Here is a 23,695-nt window from a genome sequence, read left to right as displayed (position 1 = left end):
TCGTTGTAGTTGGTGAATTGAGTGGTGGAGACAGAGTTGCAGAATAGGTGCCCTCTCTCGATGAATCATGTAATAATAAATATCAAGGCAGCAGATTCAATCTTTACTTTCTTACTCTTATTTTTGCTTCTTCTAACAACTCTTTCATATCTTCTCTCATTGCATATTTCTCATCTTTCAAATCATTGGTGCTTGTCAAAACAATTGACTAATTATCTTCTTTCTTCTGCAAACTTAGATCTTAACTAACATCCTTTATCTTTGCACCTGGAAAACATGCTTTCATCACTTTCTCATTAAGTACATCTCTTATCGTTGAATTCCCATACAATACTATCTCTTTTCTAGACACTTTTATGCTTTTCCCATTCACTTTTTCTTTATTCTCCATCTATCTGTACCACACAACAATCTCCAGTTGCTCGAGCTCATGCTTTGTCCTGTGAAGGAGTCCACATGAGTGTGCGATTTCTTTCTGAGCTAGCAACTCATAATTCACATTATTACTTTCAACCACTTCCTTCAAGCTCTCATTTGTATTTTGTGCACTATCACTCACTGCTTCTTCTACATTCTCCATAACACTTCCACAATCCTGCCTTATATCTATAATATCAGTCACTTCATTCTTTCACTGCCAAAATTACTCACATTTCTTACACTCACTTATGAAATATTTCCAACAAATATTCTCTCCAATCTAGCTCTCATATCACAAACCATTCACTTTCGGCAATGAATACATTAAACACATACTACATTGCATTAAATTCCACACACTGATATCAGTCAATATCGATATCTTGTTTGCCATTTTTTTCATACACATCAGTGCCATAATGTAGAACATTTTTGAAAGAATATCACATAATAATAGTCCAAGACTAAACAACATAGTCAAAAATAAGAAAAATACCAATTATATTTAACAATATCGCCAATATCTACTAAAAAATAATGAATTATCTGAGCAACACATGTGCAACAGCCACTACTAAGGACAATGCTAACACTCTAATGTGATTGTTATAATCTCTTATTCCTTTTTTACAGTAATTTTTCGGTCCTTCTAAGTTTTCTCAATAGCCTTCAGAAAATTATGCTGCCTTCCTAAAATTTATCTTCTATATTTTTACTGCATCTTTCCACAAGTTGTCTTTGGCTTCTTTCACATGTAGCTTACCTCTCTTATATGTGCCTATGTATTGTTTTAAGACATCTACAGACTTACTTAACAGGAACTTTAAATATGCTTACTTCTTTTTCTTGAGTGTCCCTTTAACATCCTGAGTCCCCATGGAGGTCTGATTTTTTTTATACCTTGCAGACAACCTCACCAACATGCCTCTCTGGCTGAATCAATGTATATTTTCTGCCAGTGAATCCCCAAGGTTTGGTTCTTGTTTTCAAATTCTCATTTTTTTCTTAAATAATATTGGCATGCTTGAGTTTACAGTTCACCTCTGCTCAACTTTGATTCTTTTTAAAAACTTTTCTTTTCACTATAATTTTCAATTTTGTCCTACTCAAAACTGAATGGTGATCACTTCCAATTTCAAAACCTCTGTATACTCGTGTCTTGAACCAGCATGAAGATACTACTATCAATGACAATATAGTTAATGCTACTTTTTTTTATTTCTTATATTTTCTCTCCATGTCAATTTGTTTTACATTTTCTTATTTTTTCTAATTAACAATAAAATTTAATCACTAACAAATTATGTAAAGATGTTTAAACAAATTTAGATATCATTACACTAGTATTAAATATTTCAAATTTCTATTTCTCAACCACTTCCCATGTAGCAGCGATCTGTTGTTTTCCAAATTGTTCATCCTATGTTACTGTTTTGTGCTACCTTCTGTGTTTTTTGTAATGACATAATTTGTAGTTTCAAAAATTAAACATGCCAAGAAATTATTTTGGTTTAATCCTTTATTCAAGTGTAAGTAAACAAATTTTGTGTGTGAAGTAACGTAACGACTGGACAATCCATATAGAGAGGCTAATGACTTCACATCACTTGACTTAGCATCCCATAATGCAAAGCACATATCCCTACTGATATGTGCAATGCTATGCATTATAGGAAGAGTTACTACCCAGACTTGTTTCAACCTTTATTGAGGTCTCAATAGTGGGAGCCAGACCCAGAAGTGATACAAAGGTTAAAGTAATGCATAAGTCATATTTCCATATACAAAGTATCCAAAAGGTGTCACACCTTATTACTAAAATACTCTGGATTAGAGATAGATGTTGAAGGTTTTTCCACTTGGTTATACATAAATTAAAGATGCCAAGAAATTATATTCTTGGTTTAATCCTTTATCTAAGTGTTAGCAAACAAAGTCTGCACTTGAAGTAACTCGATGACTGGGCAACTTAGTAATAAGGTGTGACACCTTTTGGATTACTTCAACCCTGGTATCACTTCTGGGTCTAGCTCCCACTGATGAGACCTCAGTAAAGATCGAAACCAGTCTGAGTAGTGACTCTTTCCATAATGCTATACATTATGGGATATTAAGGCAAGTGATGTGAAGTCATTACTTCACGTCGGAGGCTTAATGGATTGTATACAGCATTCAGAAAGGATTAAAACAAAATACTTTAATACTTCCTATATTTTGTCTCAGTCACTGAGACAAAATACAGGAAGTATTAAAGTATTTTGTATTCCCAGACATCTTCAGGGAATACAAAAAACTAATGTAACATACACACAAATACCACACAATACTAAGCTTGGTCCTAACTAGGTGGTGTGCCCTCTATGGCCGATTGTAGGTAGCCTAGAATGTAAGGTGGGATCTCTGATGATTAATGTTTCCCAAATCTTCGGAAGTTTAATGCAACCATATTTATTTAGATTTGATTGATTTCTGGGAGCTGCTGCAGATTCTAAAAACAGTCTTTTTTTTTTTTTTTTTTTTTTTAATTTACTGCAGTGGAGCATAGTGGTTTTTTTTTTCAAGAGATCCTGTGGGTTATATCTAAGACATGGTCAGCCAGGCCTGACTGACCAGTCACGGTTGCAGATGTATGACTTGTGTTCTTCTAGGTGGATGGTTGCTGTCTGTCCAAAGTATGCCAGCTTAGAGGAACAGGGTACTTTATAAACTCCAGCTGACGTACTTTGGACAGACAGGTAGATCAGCAACTATCCGCCTAGAAGAACACAAGTCATACATCTGCAACCATGACTATGGTCAGTCAGGCCTGGCTGACCATGTCTTGGATACAACCCACAGGATCTCTTGGGAAAAAACCACCATGCTCCACCACAGTAAATTCAAAAAAGAGAGACGATTTTTAGAATCTGAAGCAGCTTTCAGAAATCAACCAAATCTAAATAAATATGGTTGCATTAAAATTCCAAAGATTTGGGAAATATTAATCACCAGAGATCCCACCTTACATTCTAGGCCACCTACAATCGGTCGTAGAGGGCGCACCATCTAGTAGGACTCAGAGACACCCACGTGGTTAGCTGAGTATTGTGTGGTATTTGTGTATATGTTACATTAGTTTTTTGTATTCCCTAAAGATGTCTCAGTGACTGAGACGAAATACAGGAAGTATTAAAATCTGTTTTAATTCCTTTCCAAGTGCTGTATACAATCCATTAAGCCTCCAACATGATGTCCTCAAAGCACTTAAGCCTCAACACACCAAAGTCATTAGCTTCTATATATGAGTTGCCCAATCATGAAATTACTTCATGCATAAACTTTGTTTGCTTACACTTGGACAAAGGATTAAACCAAGAATATAATTTTTTGGCATTTTTAACTTATAGTATAACCAAATGGGAAAACTTTCAACAAAACCTATAGTTTTGCATATATCCTTTCTTTACCTAAAGAATGGATATATATAATATAACCAGATGGAAAATCTTTCAACAAAACCTGTAGTTTTGCATATATCCTTTCTTTACCTAAAGAATGCATATATATGGAAAAGATGATTTGGTTAGTTTATCATGGTCTGTTATAATGTGTATTGATTATATGTAATGTTTGACATGTGGTCTCAGGCAAAAAATAAAGTTCAACGACACTATATGTTACATAGTTTCTGAAAAAAATATACATATATACATATATATTTTTTAATTCCAAGACAAACCTTCAATCACAGGACATCCTCCAAAGTATTTGACAAAAAGCTGTACATCCAAAGCAGCAGACATCAGTATCAATTTCAAATTTCTAAACTTCAACAGAAGGTCTCTTAGTATTGCAAGAAGAAAATCGCAGAAACGATCTCGTTCATGGACTTCATCCTATAATCCAATTCAGTAATTGTTTCTTTATATTTATGTAACAGCAGTATCTACTCATGAAAATATGATTTTAGTATTATAATAACTCTAATATATATATAAATCTTAAGATTTTTACAGCTCATTTTCTACATTTTAATAATTTGAATATAATGGTGACTTTTTTTTTAATTCTTCCATATTTGGTACTGTTTGTTTTGAGGAAGGACAAACCAAAGTTCTCAAAAAAAACACCTACCAGCTTCCTCTGAAAGTTAATCTAGCTTCAACTCAAATGATCTACAAAATTATATAAGTCAAGTGGATATCAGTTCCAACATTATTCCAAAGCCAAATGTAGAAACGATGACAGTTTCGTAAGGTAAGTTGACCAGAGAGCTTACGGGAATACATTTCCCAGCATTCATGAGTTGCTTAGTATGGAACATATAGAAAACACAGCCACTGCCCAAGTGTCTATATATTCACCTTCTATTAGTCCATTTATTGGCAAATATATAGATGTTGGCAGCACCTAGGTCTTCTATATGGTCCATACTAAGGCAACTTGTGAATACCAGGGAATGTATTTCCATAAGCTCTCTGGTCAAATTACCTTACAAAACTGTCATAGTTTTTACATTCGGCTTTGAAATAATGTTGGATCTAATATCCACTTGACTTATATAATTTTTACATTGCCGAACTAAGGCATTTTGGCTCTTTATTTTAGTAAATCTATAAAATGTTTCTGATGTTCTTGATGACCTGTAGTCAGTCCAACTAAAAGAGAATGTGTCACTCTTCTAACTGCATCACTGTTACACTTTTAAAATCCTGAACTGTTTTTACAAAACAGCAATTACATTAATTTACTCCACTGTACCAGATATATCACAACTATTTTTAATCTAAATTAGTCACTATAACAGAACTACTTCCTTCAAAACCTGTTAAAACATATTCAGTAATTATACACATTCATTCATAGTCCAGTTACAAGCTTACTAAGCTTTTCTTTCTCCACTGATTTTTCCTTTTACTTCCTTTTTAAAGCAAAAAAAAAATAGCCAAAACAATGAATAGCAAGTAGTTCAGTAAATACTTGATTTTTTTTTATGCCACAACCACATAAAAAGCTGTAAACCCACCCATAGTAAATTCATGAAGAAGAAGAAGAAGAATGAATTAAGAAAAATGGCTATGATGGCAAACTATTCAATTTGTAGTCTGTGTAGAAGAAATGTGGGTGGATGTGAGTTTTTGGATATGTGGAATGAGTTTACAGAAAGATTAGGTTTGTAGCCTACACTTGAATGTGTTTGGTATGAGGAGTCTTGAAAAACTAATAACTGTTATGAGATTTAACGCAGAGAGTAAGAGAAACTAAATTATGATGGGAGAAATGGTGAGAATCTGTGTGTAAGAGTGACAATGTTATGTAATTGTGTTAATAATGGGAATGGGCATTATAATGGACATGACTAAGCAGAGAAAAGTTTGATTTTGAGTTCGTCCAGTTCAAACCCATCAATCAAGCATGTGTAAAGATGTCTACATAAATAAGACACTAGATAAGAACAAAGATCTGTAAGTTGTCCAACTGTGTCACACAGATGACAGACAATAGCATACAAAAAAAAAAAAAAACATGCAGGTAGTTTATTATACCTGTACACAAATGCTAGAAATATCAGAAACAAAGGGGTAGAGTCTGTTTCCTTGGTCAATATGTTGCCACCTCAGATTGTAGGCATTAGTGAGACATGGCTATCAGAAGGAGACATTCTAACTGGTATGGAGTGTGTAGGTTACAGTTTATTTTTAGGAAGAATAGACAGGATAGGAGAGGAGGGGACATGCGGATAACGATAACTTGAATCGAGCTAGTGTTAAGATCTATGACTGTAATACTAATAACAGTTTTTCATTTGGCAGTGAGTTTGAAGCCATCTGGTGTGAAGCAAAGGTTACCAAGATCAAATACATAGTGGGGTGTTGTTACACATCTAGTGGATCAGTTGCTAGTGATGAAGAAATACATCACCAAATACAGACAATGGGTGCAAAAAGAGTAATCATAATGAGGGACTTTATTTATCCAAACACTATTTGGGTATCAGTAAAACCAGAATTAACAAAATCTATCTTGAATTGGGCACTAGAAATAGGAGGTGTAAAAAGGCACCAAGGAGAGGAAAAACTAAGACAGGAAACCTTAGATCTGATGAAGAAAAGAAGAGATATGAAAAGAGATTTGAATGACAGTAATAAAATAGAATATGTGGAAATTTGTAAAACTATACGTAAAAGGATGAAACATGAACTTAGATCGTATAATACTAGGAAAATTAAAGAAACAATAGAAAACAATAGTAACATGAAGGTTCTAAGACGAACATTATCAGTTGGAACAAAGGAAATAGCTACTGTAAGAGGAAAAAATGGTGAACTTATAAAAAATAGAGATGCAATAATCAAAAGAATTCAGGAATTTTATACTGAACTCTATGAAGACAAAGACAAGGACATCCAAGAATCATCTATGGATAACTCGAGTGAGGAAGAACATGATGCCCCTGAGATCTTACAAGGTGAAGTGGAAATGGCACTGTGGGAAATGAAGAATGGAAAGGCCCCATGAGAAGATGGAATTATGGTAGACTTCTTAAAACTAGGAGGAAGTCTTGTCATCAAACAGCTGACTAAACTCTTTAATAAATGTCTAAAACAGAGAAAAATTCCAAAAAATTGGAACAATTCACTTCTAATATTAATTTTTAAAAAGGCAATAAGGAAGAATTTCTTCCTTATTGCTCTTAACTACAGACTTATAAGCTTACTCCTGACCATATATAAAGTTTTCACAAAAATTATAAATAATAGAATAAAATCAAAACTAGAGGGAATGCAATCCTGTGAACAAGCTGGATTTAGAAAGAATTACAATACTTTGGACCATATTCACATATTAAGACAGCACATTGAAAAATTAATTGAATACAATAAACCTTTATGTCTGGCCTATATAGACTATGAAAAAGCATTTGATTCAGTTAAAACATCTGCAACAATAAAAGCACTTGAAACCCAGGGAACTGAGAAACCATATATTGAAACACTAAAACATATTTACAATAATGCAACTTCTGTAATTAAATTATATAAAAACAGTGAAAAGTTCCCAATACAAAAAGGCATCCGGCAAGGTGACACCATATCTCCCAAATTATTTACAGCTGCACTAGAGAAAGTCTTTAATTGGGAAACAAAAGGAATAAACATAAATGGAGAAAGGCTGCATCCTCTGAAATTTGCAGATGATGTTGTCCTAATAGCAGATAATCTTGAAGATCTGGAAGACAGGCTAAATCAACTAAATGAAGCCTCTAGAATAATTGGATTAATAATAAATAGAGAAAAAACAAAACTAATGATGAATAAATACATAAACCATAGAACTGTCAAAGTTGAAAGCCATGAAATAGAACAAGTTACTTCATATGCATATTTGGGCCAATTGTTATCCTTTGAGGATTGCCAAAGAAAAGAGATTGAACGAAGAATTCACCTTGGATGGATGGCTTATGGGATAATGAGAGACATATTCAGAAGTGACATCCCTATGAGTCTAAAAAAGGAAAGCTTTCGACCAGTGCATGCTTTCTGTCCTAACACACGGAGGAGAAACATAGACTTTAATAGAAGCCCTAAATAAAAAGCTGAGAACAACACAACATCGCATGGAGAGAAGAAGACAAATACCTGGATAAGAGCGCAAACAGGTGTCATGGATATTGTAAAATACATTAAACAGGCTAAGTAGAGCTGGGATGGCTGGCCATATTGCCAGATGCAGTGACGGGAGATGGACTAGAAAAACAAGAGTGGAGACCAATGGATGGAGGAAGACAAAGAGGAAGACCGAGAAGAAGGTGGAGAGATGAACTGGAACAAATTGCAGGAGTGAAATGGATGGGAGAGGCAGAAAACCGAGTGATCTGGAAAATCATGGGGGAGACCTTTGTACAGCAATGGACAGAACCAGAAGGTTAAAGAAGAAGAAGAAGAAAACCAGAATTTATAAAGCAGTAATCAGGCCTATTATGACATATAATGCAGACACACGACCAAACACTAGGAAAACAAAACAAGAGTAGACTAGATAAAATAAAAAATACAGATATAATAAAACAATGTGAAATACAAGCAATAAAATAAACAATCGGGTATCGATCCAAAGAATAAAATGGATTGAACACGTGGAAAGAAGAAATGAAGATAGAATAATAAAACAAGTCTATAGTTTTATGTTCTTCTCTTATTCTTTGGAAACCAAAAAATAAGAGAAGAACAGAAAGACCTAGAAAAGATACCATTAAAGAAGATGAAGTCTTGGTCACAACAGATATTACATCTAATGCGTGAAGAAGAAGAAGTAAAACCTCATGAGAAGAATGAAATTGAATTTAATAAGCTGTTGTGAGACAACTCCCTCAATCAGCATGTCACAGAAGGAACTCGAAGTCAAAGAGTGGTAGAGATTTAATTGTATTGTCAGAGGGGATTTGAGTTAAAATATGACTATTCTGTCCCTGACTGGTGACAGTGACCAACCATGTTGTAATCACTTGATAAGTGGCAAGTTTATGAATATTCCATTCAGAAAAGGTTACATGCTGAACTATAAAACAGGAAATTATGACCAACTGAGAAGTATGTTTGATACTGTGCCATGGTATCAGTTGTTGGATCGGTAGGACATTGAAAGTCCTTGGGCAGTGTTTAAAAAATAATTAAATGATGCAATATAAGAATGTGTCCCTAGAGTTTGAAGAATAAATAGAGTAGGAGTGAAATGGATGTGTAATCTTATCAAGCAAGAGATTCATACCATGTGCATAAGGATGATGTCAGTTATGAAAATTATAAGCAGCAGGCCAGAAGAGTCACAACTGTTGTATGGACAGCTAACTCTGAGTATGAAAAGAAACTGGCTCTGCAAGCTAAAGACAACCTGAAAGAATTCTATTGTCATGTTGTAAGTAAAATAAAGAATGAAAATGAAAGAATAACTGTACTGAATGCAGATGGTGCAAGGATGTCAGATGCGGAAGAAGTTGCTCAACTAATGAGTGCCTATTTTTCTAAAATCTATCAACCTGGTGTATGCAACATGGCACTCACTACTACCTCTTCAATGAATGAAGAAACTCAGGTGCATGAGAAGGAGGTGTTAGAGCTGTTGTAGAAACTGAATAAGAATTCAGCAATAGGAACTGATGAAATATTAGCACAAATGCTAAAAGAGTGTTCAGCTGAACTGGCTATTCCTTTGACCAGACCATATAATTTGATTCTCAGAACAGGGAAGATTCGACAGGAGTGGAAAGAATTTTGTACACAGCTCTTATCAACTATCCATATCTGCTGCAGCTGTTACCAACTATCCCAACTTAAACAGGTTTGTTTAGGTTGGGATAGTTGGCTGCAGCAAATTTTAGGAAAAGAATTTTAACACTATGTACCTCCCTCATCTTCCAAACCTAGATCACAGCAAATCCATCATTATCCACTATACTCCTGGCATCTGAAAAGGTGGCCAAGATCTTAAAAACGCACAATCTCGTGACCACTTATAAACCACACAAACGCTAGCAATCCTTAATCACTCCCCTAAAGACCAGCTACAACCTCTGGATTTATCCAGGTGTACCAGGTATCTTGCAGCAGCAACCATTCATACTATGGACAAACTGGTAGGACAGCCAGCATCTGTATATCAGAGCCCCAGGATCACATCCATTTTCATCAGTAAGGCCATTCAGGATTAGCAGACCATACCTAGGATACCCAGCACAGGATCCATTGGAAGAAAGCCACCTCACTCCACCAAAGCCAATTTAAATTCAAGAGGCTTTTCCTCGAATCCACTGTAGCTCTTACCAATTATCCTAATCTAAACAAATATGGTTGTATCAATCTTATATGGGAAACCCTCATCAGCAGACAGTCAGTCCAACAGCCAAGAACACCCAATCAAAGGCAATAGGTGGCATAATTGCAGGACTTTAAGTCTTCCTGTATCTCTTCTGTTCCATCTTTGTTACTGAAGCGTGCTTGCATGCACATGTTTAATACCAGTGTATTAATCACTGAAGATACCAATTTATCTTTGGTGAAATATAGGAAGTAATAATTAAATATTTTTCGGTATTATCTGGCCTATGTTGTTAATTTCCTTAAACAACACAATGCTGGAGAATCAACATATAAACTGTTATGTCGACTTTCTACTATTATAACTATTCTTTGGTCTTTGGGTCAAATCCCCGTTATACTCTCAATCAGGTATCACGTGGTACCTCTGAGGGACAATGGAATTTCCTCGAGATTGAGGCAACACCAGAGTATCAGAGTGTCTGAGATCTACCTCTCGTAAAACGCCAAGAAAATTTATATTTCGCTGCGCCACTTAGCGCTATTAGATTAACAATATTATCAATCAAGAGGTGATCTCAGGAGAGTACTTAAATGATACCTAGCAACTTTTCAGACGTGGCCAAAATTTGCTTCTTTCTAGTCTCCCGCATAGGTTCGTATTATTTTTATAAGAGGTGCATCGGATTCAAGAAATTACAGATAGTCTTAGTTAGATACAAAAGCAAGGTTTATTATATATCAAAAATATGTACATTCAATACTATTAGCTTAATTCCCATCTTAAGGGAGTTCCTGAGAGTCAGGGCAGAGTTAAAATATTACAATACTATAAATATATTTATAACTGATTATGCTGTAATTCTCTAAAGTAAGAATCTTATTTATACTCTTAAATACCTTAATCATGCATGATTATCACAATCTTTCTATTTCTCAGTAGTTCTGTCAAATCACACAAGATAGCATTTATATCTTTTACAATCTCTTTATAAATTAGCAATTCCTCACTCTAGACATATTCGTAACTTCTTACAATATATTAAGGAACTTTATCACAGTGATAGACAGTAAGATTAAAGGCAACCTTCTCTAAACAATAAAAACGCAGTCTTATTCAATATCATTAATGTTCCCCTTTCTGCTTTATCAACGTGGCACAAATCTCACATTCAGATTCAGTGAAATACAAATAAAGTCTGCCCTTGGTTCTGTATTGCGTCAATGGTCTACCGGAATCTGGCTTTCTATGAACAGCCGGGCTTATTTCTTCCGCGGAGATACAACCGCCGAGTTCCGCTGCTGTCTTTATCGGAATCCTCCGGTATGGAGGCAATTCCACCCTTCACCACCACGAGAGACGAACACTAGGAGATCCAGGAACAAAAAGCCTTTATTCAGGGGTGCATGACCCTTATATTTCCCTCTTTTTTCTCAGTGTTTCTCACATTTTGCAATGTCCAGCCAACACACTCACGTGGTCTTACGTCACAGCATCCAGCCTTCTCCACTATTGCATGTGAGCTGACGTCATGCTGTTTGCTTGGGGCGAGCCGCTCCCGCACGTCATTGCTCCTTGACCTTTGGACTTCACTCCCCCCCCCCCCTTCATGTTGAATTTGTGCTAACATTCTATATCTATTAATACATATTACTTTATGCAACTCTGCTAAAGGTTTACACTTCCATTATTGATTTTAACTCATTTGTGAATGGTACTAAATACACACTTATTTAATCTCCCATAGTGAAACTTGCTTGATATATTTACATAGCATAAATCTTACTCAGAGGCAATCACCTGTATTTATATTCCTTTTTTGTTTGGAAACGCATGCTAGATTGTGATAAGACAGGAGTTCCTAAAATTCCACTCTATCACAATCCAACAAAGCCTAAACACCACAATTTTACTTATAACTTACAAAATTAACGTTTCATTATCATGATCTCCTGATATGTATCCTCAGGGAGAATACAGAATGCTATGATAGTGCTGCAAAGTTATTACAACTTTTTATCAATAATTTTCTCCAAAATAATCTGTTATGTGTCAAATGTTACATTTCAATCTTCTAAGGTTGTATCAACTGCTTCAATCCATCTAGATCGTAGTTTAATGAATGGGAATTAAGTGGATGAATTATTTATAAAAAGCATTGGAATCTAGTTATTGGAGTCATCAAATCTAACTCTTTCTCTAGATCTTTTCAGATGGTTGGTGACAGAAAAATATCTAGAGCAAGACCATTTCCAGGCATCACCCATCCTGTTTTGCTATCTCTTTCTTTTTCCCATTCTGCTCAAGTGATCATATCACAAAACAGCTCTGTTCACATATTCTTGAGTGCTAACAATATAAAGTTCCTTTCTGATATTTTAATTTTTCATATGATTCTGCCATTGGTATTATCTGCTCATGACACTAATTTTCCTTAAAAACTCTCATATCTGTGGTTTCTAGTTATTCATCAACTGTTTTATTTCTAACCTAATCCTCAGATTCATAAGTTTAACTAATTTGAAGAATGTGTCTTGTATAGTTTGTGTTGTGTTTAATTTCTCTCTTATTCCATATAAAATTATTCAGTTGGACCCCTCACCTACAGCCTATGCTTATTCTATTTTGATATTTAATTTGCCATCTTCACTTATAAAAATTATACTTAATTAGCTGAAATGTTCTACTTATTCAATAGGTTCACCACTCAGAATGCAGTAATGCCTTCCATGTTGTCACTTATTTTCACAGTTTTGTCTTTTCCTTGCTGATTTCCATAATAAATTTGTTACAAGTTATTCAGTTTAGTTAAAGAGTCCTGAAAACCTGCACTGTATTTATTTAAAGAAATACAAAGGATTTATTTCCTTAAATAAATACAGTTTTATTCATAATCCATATAAATACACAGGGCTGTTTACGGATCAAAACTAGATTACTGGAAGGAGACTTCCATGTAGCCTTTTAAGGAATCAAGTATTTATATGCTAGCGCTGGTTTAAGTTCATGTTTCACTGGAATAATTTACAGCACAAAGAGAAATAATTAAACAACAGGTTTAATTGTTACTGTCCACTTATTGTTACTGAGAAAGTAACAATAAATGGAAGAAATGAGATTAGAATAAATTAAGACTAAAGTTCTACGAGAGGCACCCTATATGAGCACTGTTGGCTAGCCTTAGATGTTGGGCAAGGAGACCTGAGAATTGAAGTTTCCCAAATTTTGGGAAGTTTAATACAACTATATTTATTACGATTAGGCTGGATTTTTAAGTCTGCTACTGATTCTAAAAAGTCTTTCAGGTTTGTATTTGCTGTGGTAGAGCATAGTAGTTTCTTCCATTTGATTCGGTGCAATCTAAAGCATGGTCTGATAGACCTGACTGACAATAGTTGTGGCAGCAGATGTATTTTTTGTATTCTTCTAGGCAGATGTTAGTAGATCTCCCAGTCTTACCATAATATGATAAGATGCAAGAAAAGGAACCTTGTAAACACCTGGAATAGAGAGGGGAGGAAATGGATCATTAGGAGAGCAGAAAAGGAAAGCCAGCTTCAAATGAGGTTTGAAATCAGTACAGAGATTACATTTCTTTAAAGTTCTGGTTATTTTTTTCTGAAGTGCCCTGGATACAGGGAATAGTAATGGCATTACTATAGTCTTCATGTTGTGAGGAGGTGAAAGGGACAGATAATTTGTGGGTTTTTTTTTTTTTTTTTTTTTTTTTTTGTCATTATAACCATCAGACAGAAAGTTTGGCAAATAAAGGCAAGTTCTGCTGTAAGGGAAGCTTGGTGGAACAGAAGTTGGATGACAAGAGTTTTATTCAGTGGTAATACTCTGTACTGATTTCAAACCTCAAATAGAAGGTTTGAGAATAGGACTATCAAGAGCATGTTTTTCAAAATGTTTTCAATTTTGAAATCATTCAATTTTGAAAAACCTCCAGGAGGGGAATCCTACCATCTCCATATGAGATTAACTTAACTATGTTATGCTAATATAATAATAAACAGATAAACAAAACAATTTAAATTTAACATACAATTATAAAATTGAAAAAAAATTCTAATATTAGATTCCTATTTTTAGAGGTACCTGTGGCATAGTATAATTATTAAAGAACAAGTAAATCCACAGTAATAACTTTTAATTAACAAATAAGGTACAAATATTTTATACTAAAACTAATAGTACATCTTCAGTGTTACAAACAGATAGGAATGGAATACAAGTAATGAACATTCGGTGGATCACCTATTAAAATACATTGTTGTCACGAGCTAGGAAATGAAAGAAATTAATAAATAATTAATATATAAGACAATTGTTTTTTTTAATGATTAGATAAAACAAAAGTCTCCCAGATCTTCGAGAGAGAGAGAGACAATCATTTCGATTTAAATTCGGTCAGTGTAAAATAGCTTCACAACTTTCTTTAAAGAGGCGTTCATATTTGAACCTGCATCTATGAAGGAGAACAGCTTTATTCCACTGGATATTATGGGTAGTGGTAATACTGTGTTGTGCTAGACCAGACCTCTGAGGTTTGTTGTAATCAATATAATATTGATGTTCTTTAATTCTTTTTTCCACAGAATGGCCAGTTTGTCCAAAATAAGAAACATCGCATTCACATGGTATTTGGTAAACGACAGCCAAAGATAGAGATGACAGTTTATCTTTTGTAGAAGGCAATAAGGAAGAAATTTTGATGATAGGAATATATGTGGGAATCAATTGGTACTTATTTAAAATTCTACCTATAGGTTCTGAGATTCCTGGAATGTAGGGGGATTGGAACTCTGCAGACTGTTGAAGAAACCTTAGGTATTGGAACATAAGATTCAATTATCTGTTGGATTTTATTAGGGTGGTAATTATTAGATTCCATTAACTTTTAATTAAATGATGGAAAGTTCTTGTTGAAGCTACCTACAAAGAGATCACGCATAATCCTACAAATTCTCAAATTAAACAAGTAAATAAATTACTTGATGAGGTCTTCAGTTGGGAGCCAAATTTTGTGGATAAATTATGAACCTACTCTGGAAGAACTCCCTGTCTATATGGTCTCCCGAAAATCCATAAAGAAGGCTATCCAGTACGACCAATCGTGAATTGCATTTGATTCTCCTACTTATCAAATTGCAAAAGTCTTGTCTCGTTCTTTAAGTGCTCTCACTGGACATTCCAGATCCTACATAAAAAATTCAACAGATTTCCTTGAAAAAATCAAGAATCTAAAAATCAAAGAGTCTGAGTTGCTAGTCAGTTTCGACATTGCATCTCTGTTTACCAATATTCCAATAGCTGACACAGTCAAATTATTATATGAAGATTACCCTCCAGATATCGCAAAGCATTTCAAATTTGTTATCTATTCAGGTTATTTTAGTTGGAAAAACAAGTTGAGGGTACTGCCATGGGTAGCCTTTTGTTTCCACCTTTGGCTAACTATTTTTAAACAATTCGAAGACACTATGTTTTCATCCATTCACCTTCAGTCATCTCTTTGGTATCATTATGTCGATGATGTTTTTGCCATTTGGTCACATACTGAAGATGAGCTTTCCACCTATCTACAACAGAAATATAGCCTTCACCCTCGTATAGAATTCACCATGGAAAAGGAAAATTCTGGTACTTTACCATTTTTGGACAGCCTGCTTACTCGAACTTCTTCTGGTACCTTATCTACAAGCGTCTTTCGAAACCCACATTTACTGGCAGATATATTCATAAAATGTCTACTCACCACACATCTCAAAAATTTGGCATTCTTAAATCTCTAATCTATAATTAATAGAGCATATAAAGTTTGCTCTTCTCCAGAAATCTTAAAAGAACTTTCCATCATTAAAAAGTTAATGGAATCTAATAATTACCACCCTAATCAACTCCAACAGATAATTGAATCTTATGTTCCAATACCTAAGGTTTCTTCAACAGTCTGCAGAGTTCCAATCCCCCTACATTCCAGGAATCTCAGAACCTATAGGTAGAATTTTAAATAAGTACCAATTGATTCCCACGTATATTCCTATCAACAAAATTTTTTCCTTATTGCCTTCTACAAACGATAAACTGTCATCTCTACCTTCAGCTGGTGTTTACCAAATACCATGTGAATGCGATGTCTCTTATTTTGGACAAACTGGCCATTCTGTGGAAAAAAGAATTAAAGAACATCAATATTATATTGATTACAACAAACCTCAGAGGTCTGGTCTAGCACAACACAGTATTACCACTACCCATAATATCCAGTGGAATAAAGCTATTCTCCTTCATAGATGTAGGTTCAAATATAAACGCCTCTTTAAAGAAAGTTGTGAAGCTATTTTACATCGACCGAATTTAAATCGAAATGATTGTCTCTCTCTCTCTCTCTCGAAGATCTGGGAGACTTTTATTTTATATAATCATTAAAAAAAACAATTGTCTTATATATTAATTATTTATTAATTTCTTTCATTTCCTAACTCGCGACAACAATGTATTTTAATAGGTGATCCATCGAATGTTCGTTACTTGTATTCCATTCCTATCTGTTTGTAACACCGAAGATGTACTAATAGTTTTAGTATGAAATATCTGTACCATCATCAAATTCCTGCCATGTAACTTCAAGGGGTGTACAGGATATGATAGTACTACATGGAAAATTTACATCATTACTAACTTCCTATCTACAATTTGAGTCCAAATCAGTCTAATACCTGTCAAGACTCCAACATTATCAGATCTTATATTTCTATCGTCTAAGTCACTTTGTACGGTATCAATCCACCTGTATCTTGGTCTTCCTCAAGGTTGTTTTCCTACCAACCTGGCAGAGTACACTTGTTTTGCTAATCTTTCCTCGCCCATTCTGTTTAAGTGACCATACCACTTGAGATTAGCCCTGCTAACGCATTCCTGGATGCTGACAATGTCAAGTTGTTTCCTAATATCCTCGTTTTTAATCTGATATTGCCATTGATGCCATCTGTTCATGCCTCTAATCTTTCTGAGGACTCTCATATCTGCAGTCTCTAGTCTTTGGTCAAGTGTTTTACTTCTGACCCAGCTCTCAGATCCATAAGTTAAAATGGGTTTGAACACTGTCTTGTATACAGCTAATTTAGTGTTCTGACTAATTTCTCTCTTATTCCATATGAATTTATTAAAATGACTTCCTACCATACCAGTTTTGTTGATTCTATTGTCTATTTCCATATTTAATTTACCATCTTCACTAAAAATCGTGCCTAAGTAGCTGAAATGTTTACTTCTTCCACAGGTTCTCCGTTCACAATGCAGTTGACATTTTCAATGATTCTGCCTATTTTCATTGTCTTTTTATTGCTGACCTTCATACCATATCTATTACAACAATTATTTAATTTAGACAGGGAATCTTGCAGACTTGTAGCAGATTTATTTAGAAGTATAACATCATCTGCATAAAGCAAAGAGCTGACATTAACATCTCCAATTTTGATATCATGTTTAATACCACTTTCCTTCATAATGTGATCCATATAGATAATGAATAACAGAGGAGATAATGTACATCCTTGTCTCACACCAGATTTAACATTAAACCATCTTCCTGTACTTCCTTCAATTCTGACTGCCGACTTACAACTCAAATAAAGACTAAGTATTACTTGATATAATGCTCCATTGACACCATATAACCGTAGCATATTGAGTAGCTTCTCTATCGGCACCTTGTCATATGTCTTTTCCAGAACGACAAAACTTAAATATAAATCTTTGTTATATTCCCATGCTTTCTCAACTATTTGTCGTAAAGTGAAGATCTGATCCTGACAGCCTCTATTTGGCCTGAATCCAGCTTGTTCTTCACCAAGCTTTTCTTCCACAATTCTTCTCAACCGTTTCTCAAGTATACTTGCATAAATCTTGCCAGGAACACTCAGTAAGGAAATACCTCTGTAATTCTCACATTCAGTTTTATTTCCCTTTTTTATATATGGGTACTATGAGAGCTCTACTCCAATCATCGGGAATTCGTCCCGCTGTCCAGGCTTTCTGAACTATGCAGTGCAGCCACTGTAAGACTTTTATACCACCATACTTCAGCATTTCTGGTCGAATATCATCTACTCCTGCTGCCTTTCCACATTTCAAGCCTTTGATGGCTTTTTCTACTTCAAGTATGGATATGTATTCCTGACTGCATGCCTGGTCAGTGTTTTTTACCACTGTGCTGTCATCACTGCTTGTTTCATTTAGCAGTTTTTCAAAGTAATTACTCCATACTTCAAGGATATCTTTTTCTCCCGTTTTCATGTCACCTTTATCATATCTAACTCCATTTCTAAGCTTCTTCGACAACCTCCAGAATATCTTACCACCTTCTTGGTATTTATTTTCTATGTTCTTGCCAAAGTCCTCCCATGACTTTTGTTTAGCTAGTTTTACACAGTGTTTATCTTTCTTACATTCATCTCTGTATTCTCTAAGAGCAAAAGCTGACTTATTTGACAGGAACTTTTGATATGCTTTCTTCTTTTCCTTCACTGCCTCTTTAACTTCCTGTGTCCACCATTGAGTTCTGATTTTTCTATCCTTGCAGACAACCTCACCACATGCCTCTTTGGCTGAATAAATCAATATTTTCTTCAAGGCTTGCCACTGAATCTCCAAGGTTCGGTTTCTGTTCTCAAACTCTTTCATTTTTTCTTCAATAATCTTTGTGTATTTTAGTCTACAGTTCACACCTGAGAGCTGTTCAACTTTTATTCTCTTTAAAATTTTCTTACATGTTATTCTTTTCAATATGAAATTCAATTTTATCCTGCTCAAGACTAAAATAGTGATCACTTCCAATTTCAAATCCTCTGTACACTCTGGTGTCCTTCACCAGGGAGAAAACATCACTATCAACAATAACATAGTCAGTGAGACTTTTCTTATTCCTTTCATCTTCTCTCAATGTGAATTTGTGCACATTTTTTATGTTGGAACATGGTGTTAGTAATAACCAGTTCATGTCCTGAGCAGAAATCCAACAGGTATTTGCCATTATTATTAGCTTTGCTCTTTTCTCCAAATTTTCTCAAATTATTTTTGTATGTCTGACAATCATTTCCTACTCTGCTATTTAGATCCCCAACAAGGATCAACTTTTCCTTTTTCATTGTGTCAGTTGCTTTTTCTAAAGCATCAAAAAATTCCTCCACTTCTACCTTAGTAGAACCTTCTGTTGGACCATAGGCACAAATAAGTTCTCATTGTCCAGTTCCCCATTCTTATATTTGCCCACATCACTCTACTTGACACTGTCTGCCATTCAAGATTAGCCTCGTATTTAGTGTTGATTACTATGGCTACTCCTTCTTTTCCTTGATTGTCATTGCTCGAATATATCATTTTATATTTATTGCTCAGAAAGATCTTACCAGTTTTTGTCTTTTTTGTTTCAGTCACCCCTATTATGTCGATCTGGTACTTATCTAATTCCTCAGCTAGCTCGATTTCTTTGCCATTCAGGCTTCTTATATTGATAGTACCGATCTTTAACTCTGGTGATATTGAGTTGGGGTGTGCTTTCAGATTTGTTCCAGTAGCTGACTTTTCACTGTTCGCCCTGGTTCCCTGGCAAAAACAATGGGGTCCTTGTTTAACCGGGCGACGCTCCAGCCAGCATGAAATTTTGTCATGTTGTACCATCATTTTATATATTGGTTTAAGCCAATAAGAATACAATTTGGTTGGCTAAATTCCAAATTGCCAGCCCATCCTCGTACATTCAGTATCCATGTAGATACCCAACAGGGTGCACCAAGAGAAGGTGAGTATTGGACATTAGGTCAAAAGCCCTGGTTGGTTCTCTGTATTCCTTTAAAAGCTATGTTGAGGTCTCCTCTCAGTTATATAGCTTTGACCCTTAAGCACCCCAATATATGTACCTTATTTATTAATTAGGTATATCAAACAGAATCCTTGCAAACTTACTTTCTAAGTGCCTTTTTTTTTTTTTAATTTGAATAATTTATCATACCATTATTGGGACATGCTATGAACCTAATATAGGTAGTGCATATGGCCGCACGGTTAGCCTAGTGGCTATGCGCTTCACAACCATATGTCTGGGGAAGGAGTGTCCTAGGTTCGATTCCCATCGACGATGTGAGGACCTTAAGGATCTTCCTCAGCCATATGCAAGTTAGTCATTTTTAGGCGTGGACAGCAGGGTTTTCCCCCAGTTCATCTGGGGTTTTTCATTCCGCAAGCAGGCAAACCAGACCTGTGAACACACACACACACACACACACACACACACACACACACACACACACACACACACACACACACACACACACACACACAGATACAGTCATGAATATTGCCCTTAGGAGATGCAGCAGAGGAGTGGCAAACTGGCTGCATTAATACACCAGTAACCTCTCATTAGGAGGGGGACTCAACCTGTCCTAGACGGATGAGAAGGATAGGATAGGATATATTAACCAGCATTGTTCAATACTTTATTTGGAAGGGGTGGTGAGATAGAAACAGATAGATCACTCTAAGTGCTTCTGGATGGATAGCAGTGGCGTCATGTGCCCATAATAGTAGGGGTATGCTATCATGTGGCTTATGCAACCTGTGCTACAAATTTCACATCAATTTGACCACATTTTTATTGATGCATGAAAGTTTTAAGAGTGCATAGGGCATCAGGCACTTATCTTAATTGGTCCAATGCAATGAATTGTAGGAAACTTTGAATACTTTAATTTATCAGTTAATTGTAACGAAATCAGTGTAGATTGGGGGACAATGTGTTTAAGATATATTAGAAAACAATAATGAAGGAGAATGCTGTATTTGGTTGGTATATTTGAATGACTCAAATGGGTGTAAATATGTGAACCATCATCAATAAGTCATGTGAAAATGGGAAATGTAAAGGAAAGAATAAGTCTGAGTAGAAATACTTTCATTAATGGTAAACAAATTATTAATAACTGACATTTGTGATACATGTGCTATAAGTTGCTAGGTAGAGCATACAGCATGTGATCCTATTAAGTCTAAACATGCATAAGTGAATTTATGATGGCATAATTAAAAAAAAAAAAAATTTATGAAGAGGAGGAAAGAGATTTGTTTCCAAAGTATAAATGACTAACCAGTAATAAACAGCCGCTATAGGGAAGTTGGGGGGGGAGAGAGAAAGAGAACTAATAATGTTGATCAGGTGATTCATTTAGGCATGGCAGGAATACATGTAGTTTGATGAAGCAGCAAATCATTTCATAAAATTTATTGTGCATGTTATGTGTATTTCTCTGGTTTATGTATATTTTGCTTTGTTTTCTGAGAATTTTCTTTTGTTTACTGAGACTCGGTATACAGTTTATGCAATAATAGGATACATGATATGTGATCATTATCGGAATTATCCACACTTTCAGGAATCCTACATTCATTAGTTTTTTGTTTTTTTTTTAGTGTCAGCAGCTGTTCTGTCTCATCAATAATAGATATCACTTCTTATTATACACAGAAGTACTCATTTTATTCAGGAATAGATAAATTTTTACTACATCTATCATTTCCAAAGACTAGAATAAAAATGTCCCTATACTGTTAAAATTTTTCAACCTCAACAAATACTATACTGTACAAGCAAGAAAAACAAGTAACTTTGTTTATTACTAAATACAGTAAACAGCCATTTAACATCTGTGTACTATATTTAGGATAATTAGTGTAATTAGAGACAACACAAATGATGCACTTAATAGAAAAACACTCTGCTCCTGCAGACTAGTCTGCATGCATGCATCAGACACAATAACTAATCCAATCACAGTCACTAGGTGCTATTGTCTCAGTGGCCCTGTCTCATCTTCTGGATAGTTTAAAACCACTGGAATGCTAAGAATTTGACTCACTGCACCATCTGTACATCTGTTCAAAGGGATCAAATGTGCATGATTCGGGACTGCACACCCTGGCTATTCGTGTGTAGAGGCTGAAAAAATAGCCAAGATACTAAAACAATACAATCTACACACAGCATATAAGCCCCACTGCAAACTGGCTACCCTTTTCCGTTCTACGAAAGATCAGCTCTCTCCTCTCTCTCTGCCTGGAGTTTACAAAGTACCCTGTTCCTGTAAGCTTGCGTACTTTGGACAGACAGGCAGATCAGCATCCATCCGTCTAGAGGAACACAAGTGTTACATCTTCAAACACAACTATGGCCATTCAGACTTGGCTGACCATGTTTTGGACACCACCCACAGAGTATCATGGAAGAAAACCACCATGCTCCACCACAGCAAATTCAAGAAAGAGAGACTTTTCTTAGAAGCAGCAGCAGCTCTCAAAAACCAACCAAATCTCAATAAATATGGTTGAATTAAGCTTCCGAAGATTTGGGAAACACTCATCACCAGAGTTCACACCTTACATTCCAGGCCACCTACTACTGCCCTTAGAGGGCGCTCTACCTAGATAGGACTTTAGTGTCACCCACGTGGTTGGGCTTAGTATTGTTTGTTATTTGTGCATATGTTACATTAATTTTTTTTGTAATCCCCGTAGATGTCCTAGTGACTAGGACGAAATATAGGAAGTATTAAAGTCTATTTTAATTCTTTTTGAGTGTTGTAAAAAATCCATTAAGCCTCCAACATGAAGACCCTGGCTATTATTGCGAATGTGATGCAATGTTTAAGCATCAAAACGTGTCCTCTTTATGAAGCATTAGCGTACTAGGTTTTTTATTTTAGGAAACACATGAAGCCAGGAAACAAATAGGGGAGGTCTTTAACAGGAATAAATGCAAAAATACTATTGAGTGGATGTGCACCGCACACCTGGAATATTTGCCCCTGAGGATAGTGACTAATGTTCCACTGACAGAGGGAATGCAGCAAACTATTCTCTCTCCTTCTGCTAGGTATTTATGACTATTTATTCTGTGAGGATTTTGGGAAATTTGTCATTTACAGAATATAATCTATACTCTTTGTTTGACTTACTAAGTTGAAATATTAAGTTGAAGTTAAATTAAGATGATAAGCCATACACATGGAGAATTTTGCTCAAATCATAGTCTTGACAGTACCCCTCCCTTACACCCAGTTTGCTACCTTTTAAAATGTTCACATGTCAGAACCAGATGGTGATAATCTCAAATAGGATTTATTTATGTAATCTTGATAATATAATGAAGCATGTTAGCAATGATAAGTTTATGCTCAGTAAAAATCCAGCATATTTGCTATAATTATCCTTGGTTCTGTTATTTCCCTAAGTCGAGAGTTTGTTCTCTTTTTCCATGTATTTTTTCACTTTCTAATAAGAGAAAAATATCATAGTTGATTTTAATTAATTATAATAGTAATTCCTTCCACTTTAATGAAAAATATTTCTTTGATATCAGAGTTCATACCGTTGATTGGTTTCTGGAAAATAGTTTTTATTTTATTTTATTTAATTT

General features: G+C 35.1%; 1 protein-coding gene across 1 annotated transcript in view; it reads right to left on the bottom strand.

Annotated features, from left to right (window-relative positions):
- LOC150101845 (3'-5' RNA helicase YTHDC2-like) overlaps nucleotides 1-23,695 on the bottom strand; it is a 503,757-nt gene that overhangs the window by 373,989 nt on the left and 106,073 nt on the right. Inside the window, exon 8 of the mRNA XM_090400932.1 lies at nucleotides 4,139-4,295. Within this exon, the coding sequence (XP_090257058.1) occupies nucleotides 4,139-4,295 (157 nt within the window). The remainder of the gene's footprint in view (nucleotides 1-4,138; nucleotides 4,296-23,695) is intronic.

Source organism: Typopeltis vanoorti, chromosome 11 (assembly GCF_054136105.1).
Source record: "Typopeltis vanoorti isolate ZY-2024b chromosome 11, IOZ_Tvanoo_1.0, whole genome shotgun sequence".
In the NCBI taxonomy this organism is placed as follows: domain Eukaryota; kingdom Metazoa; phylum Arthropoda; class Arachnida; order Uropygi; family Thelyphonidae; genus Typopeltis; species Typopeltis vanoorti.
The sequence above is the reverse complement of the archived record's forward strand: the minus strand, read 5'-3'. Positions and strand labels throughout refer to the sequence as shown.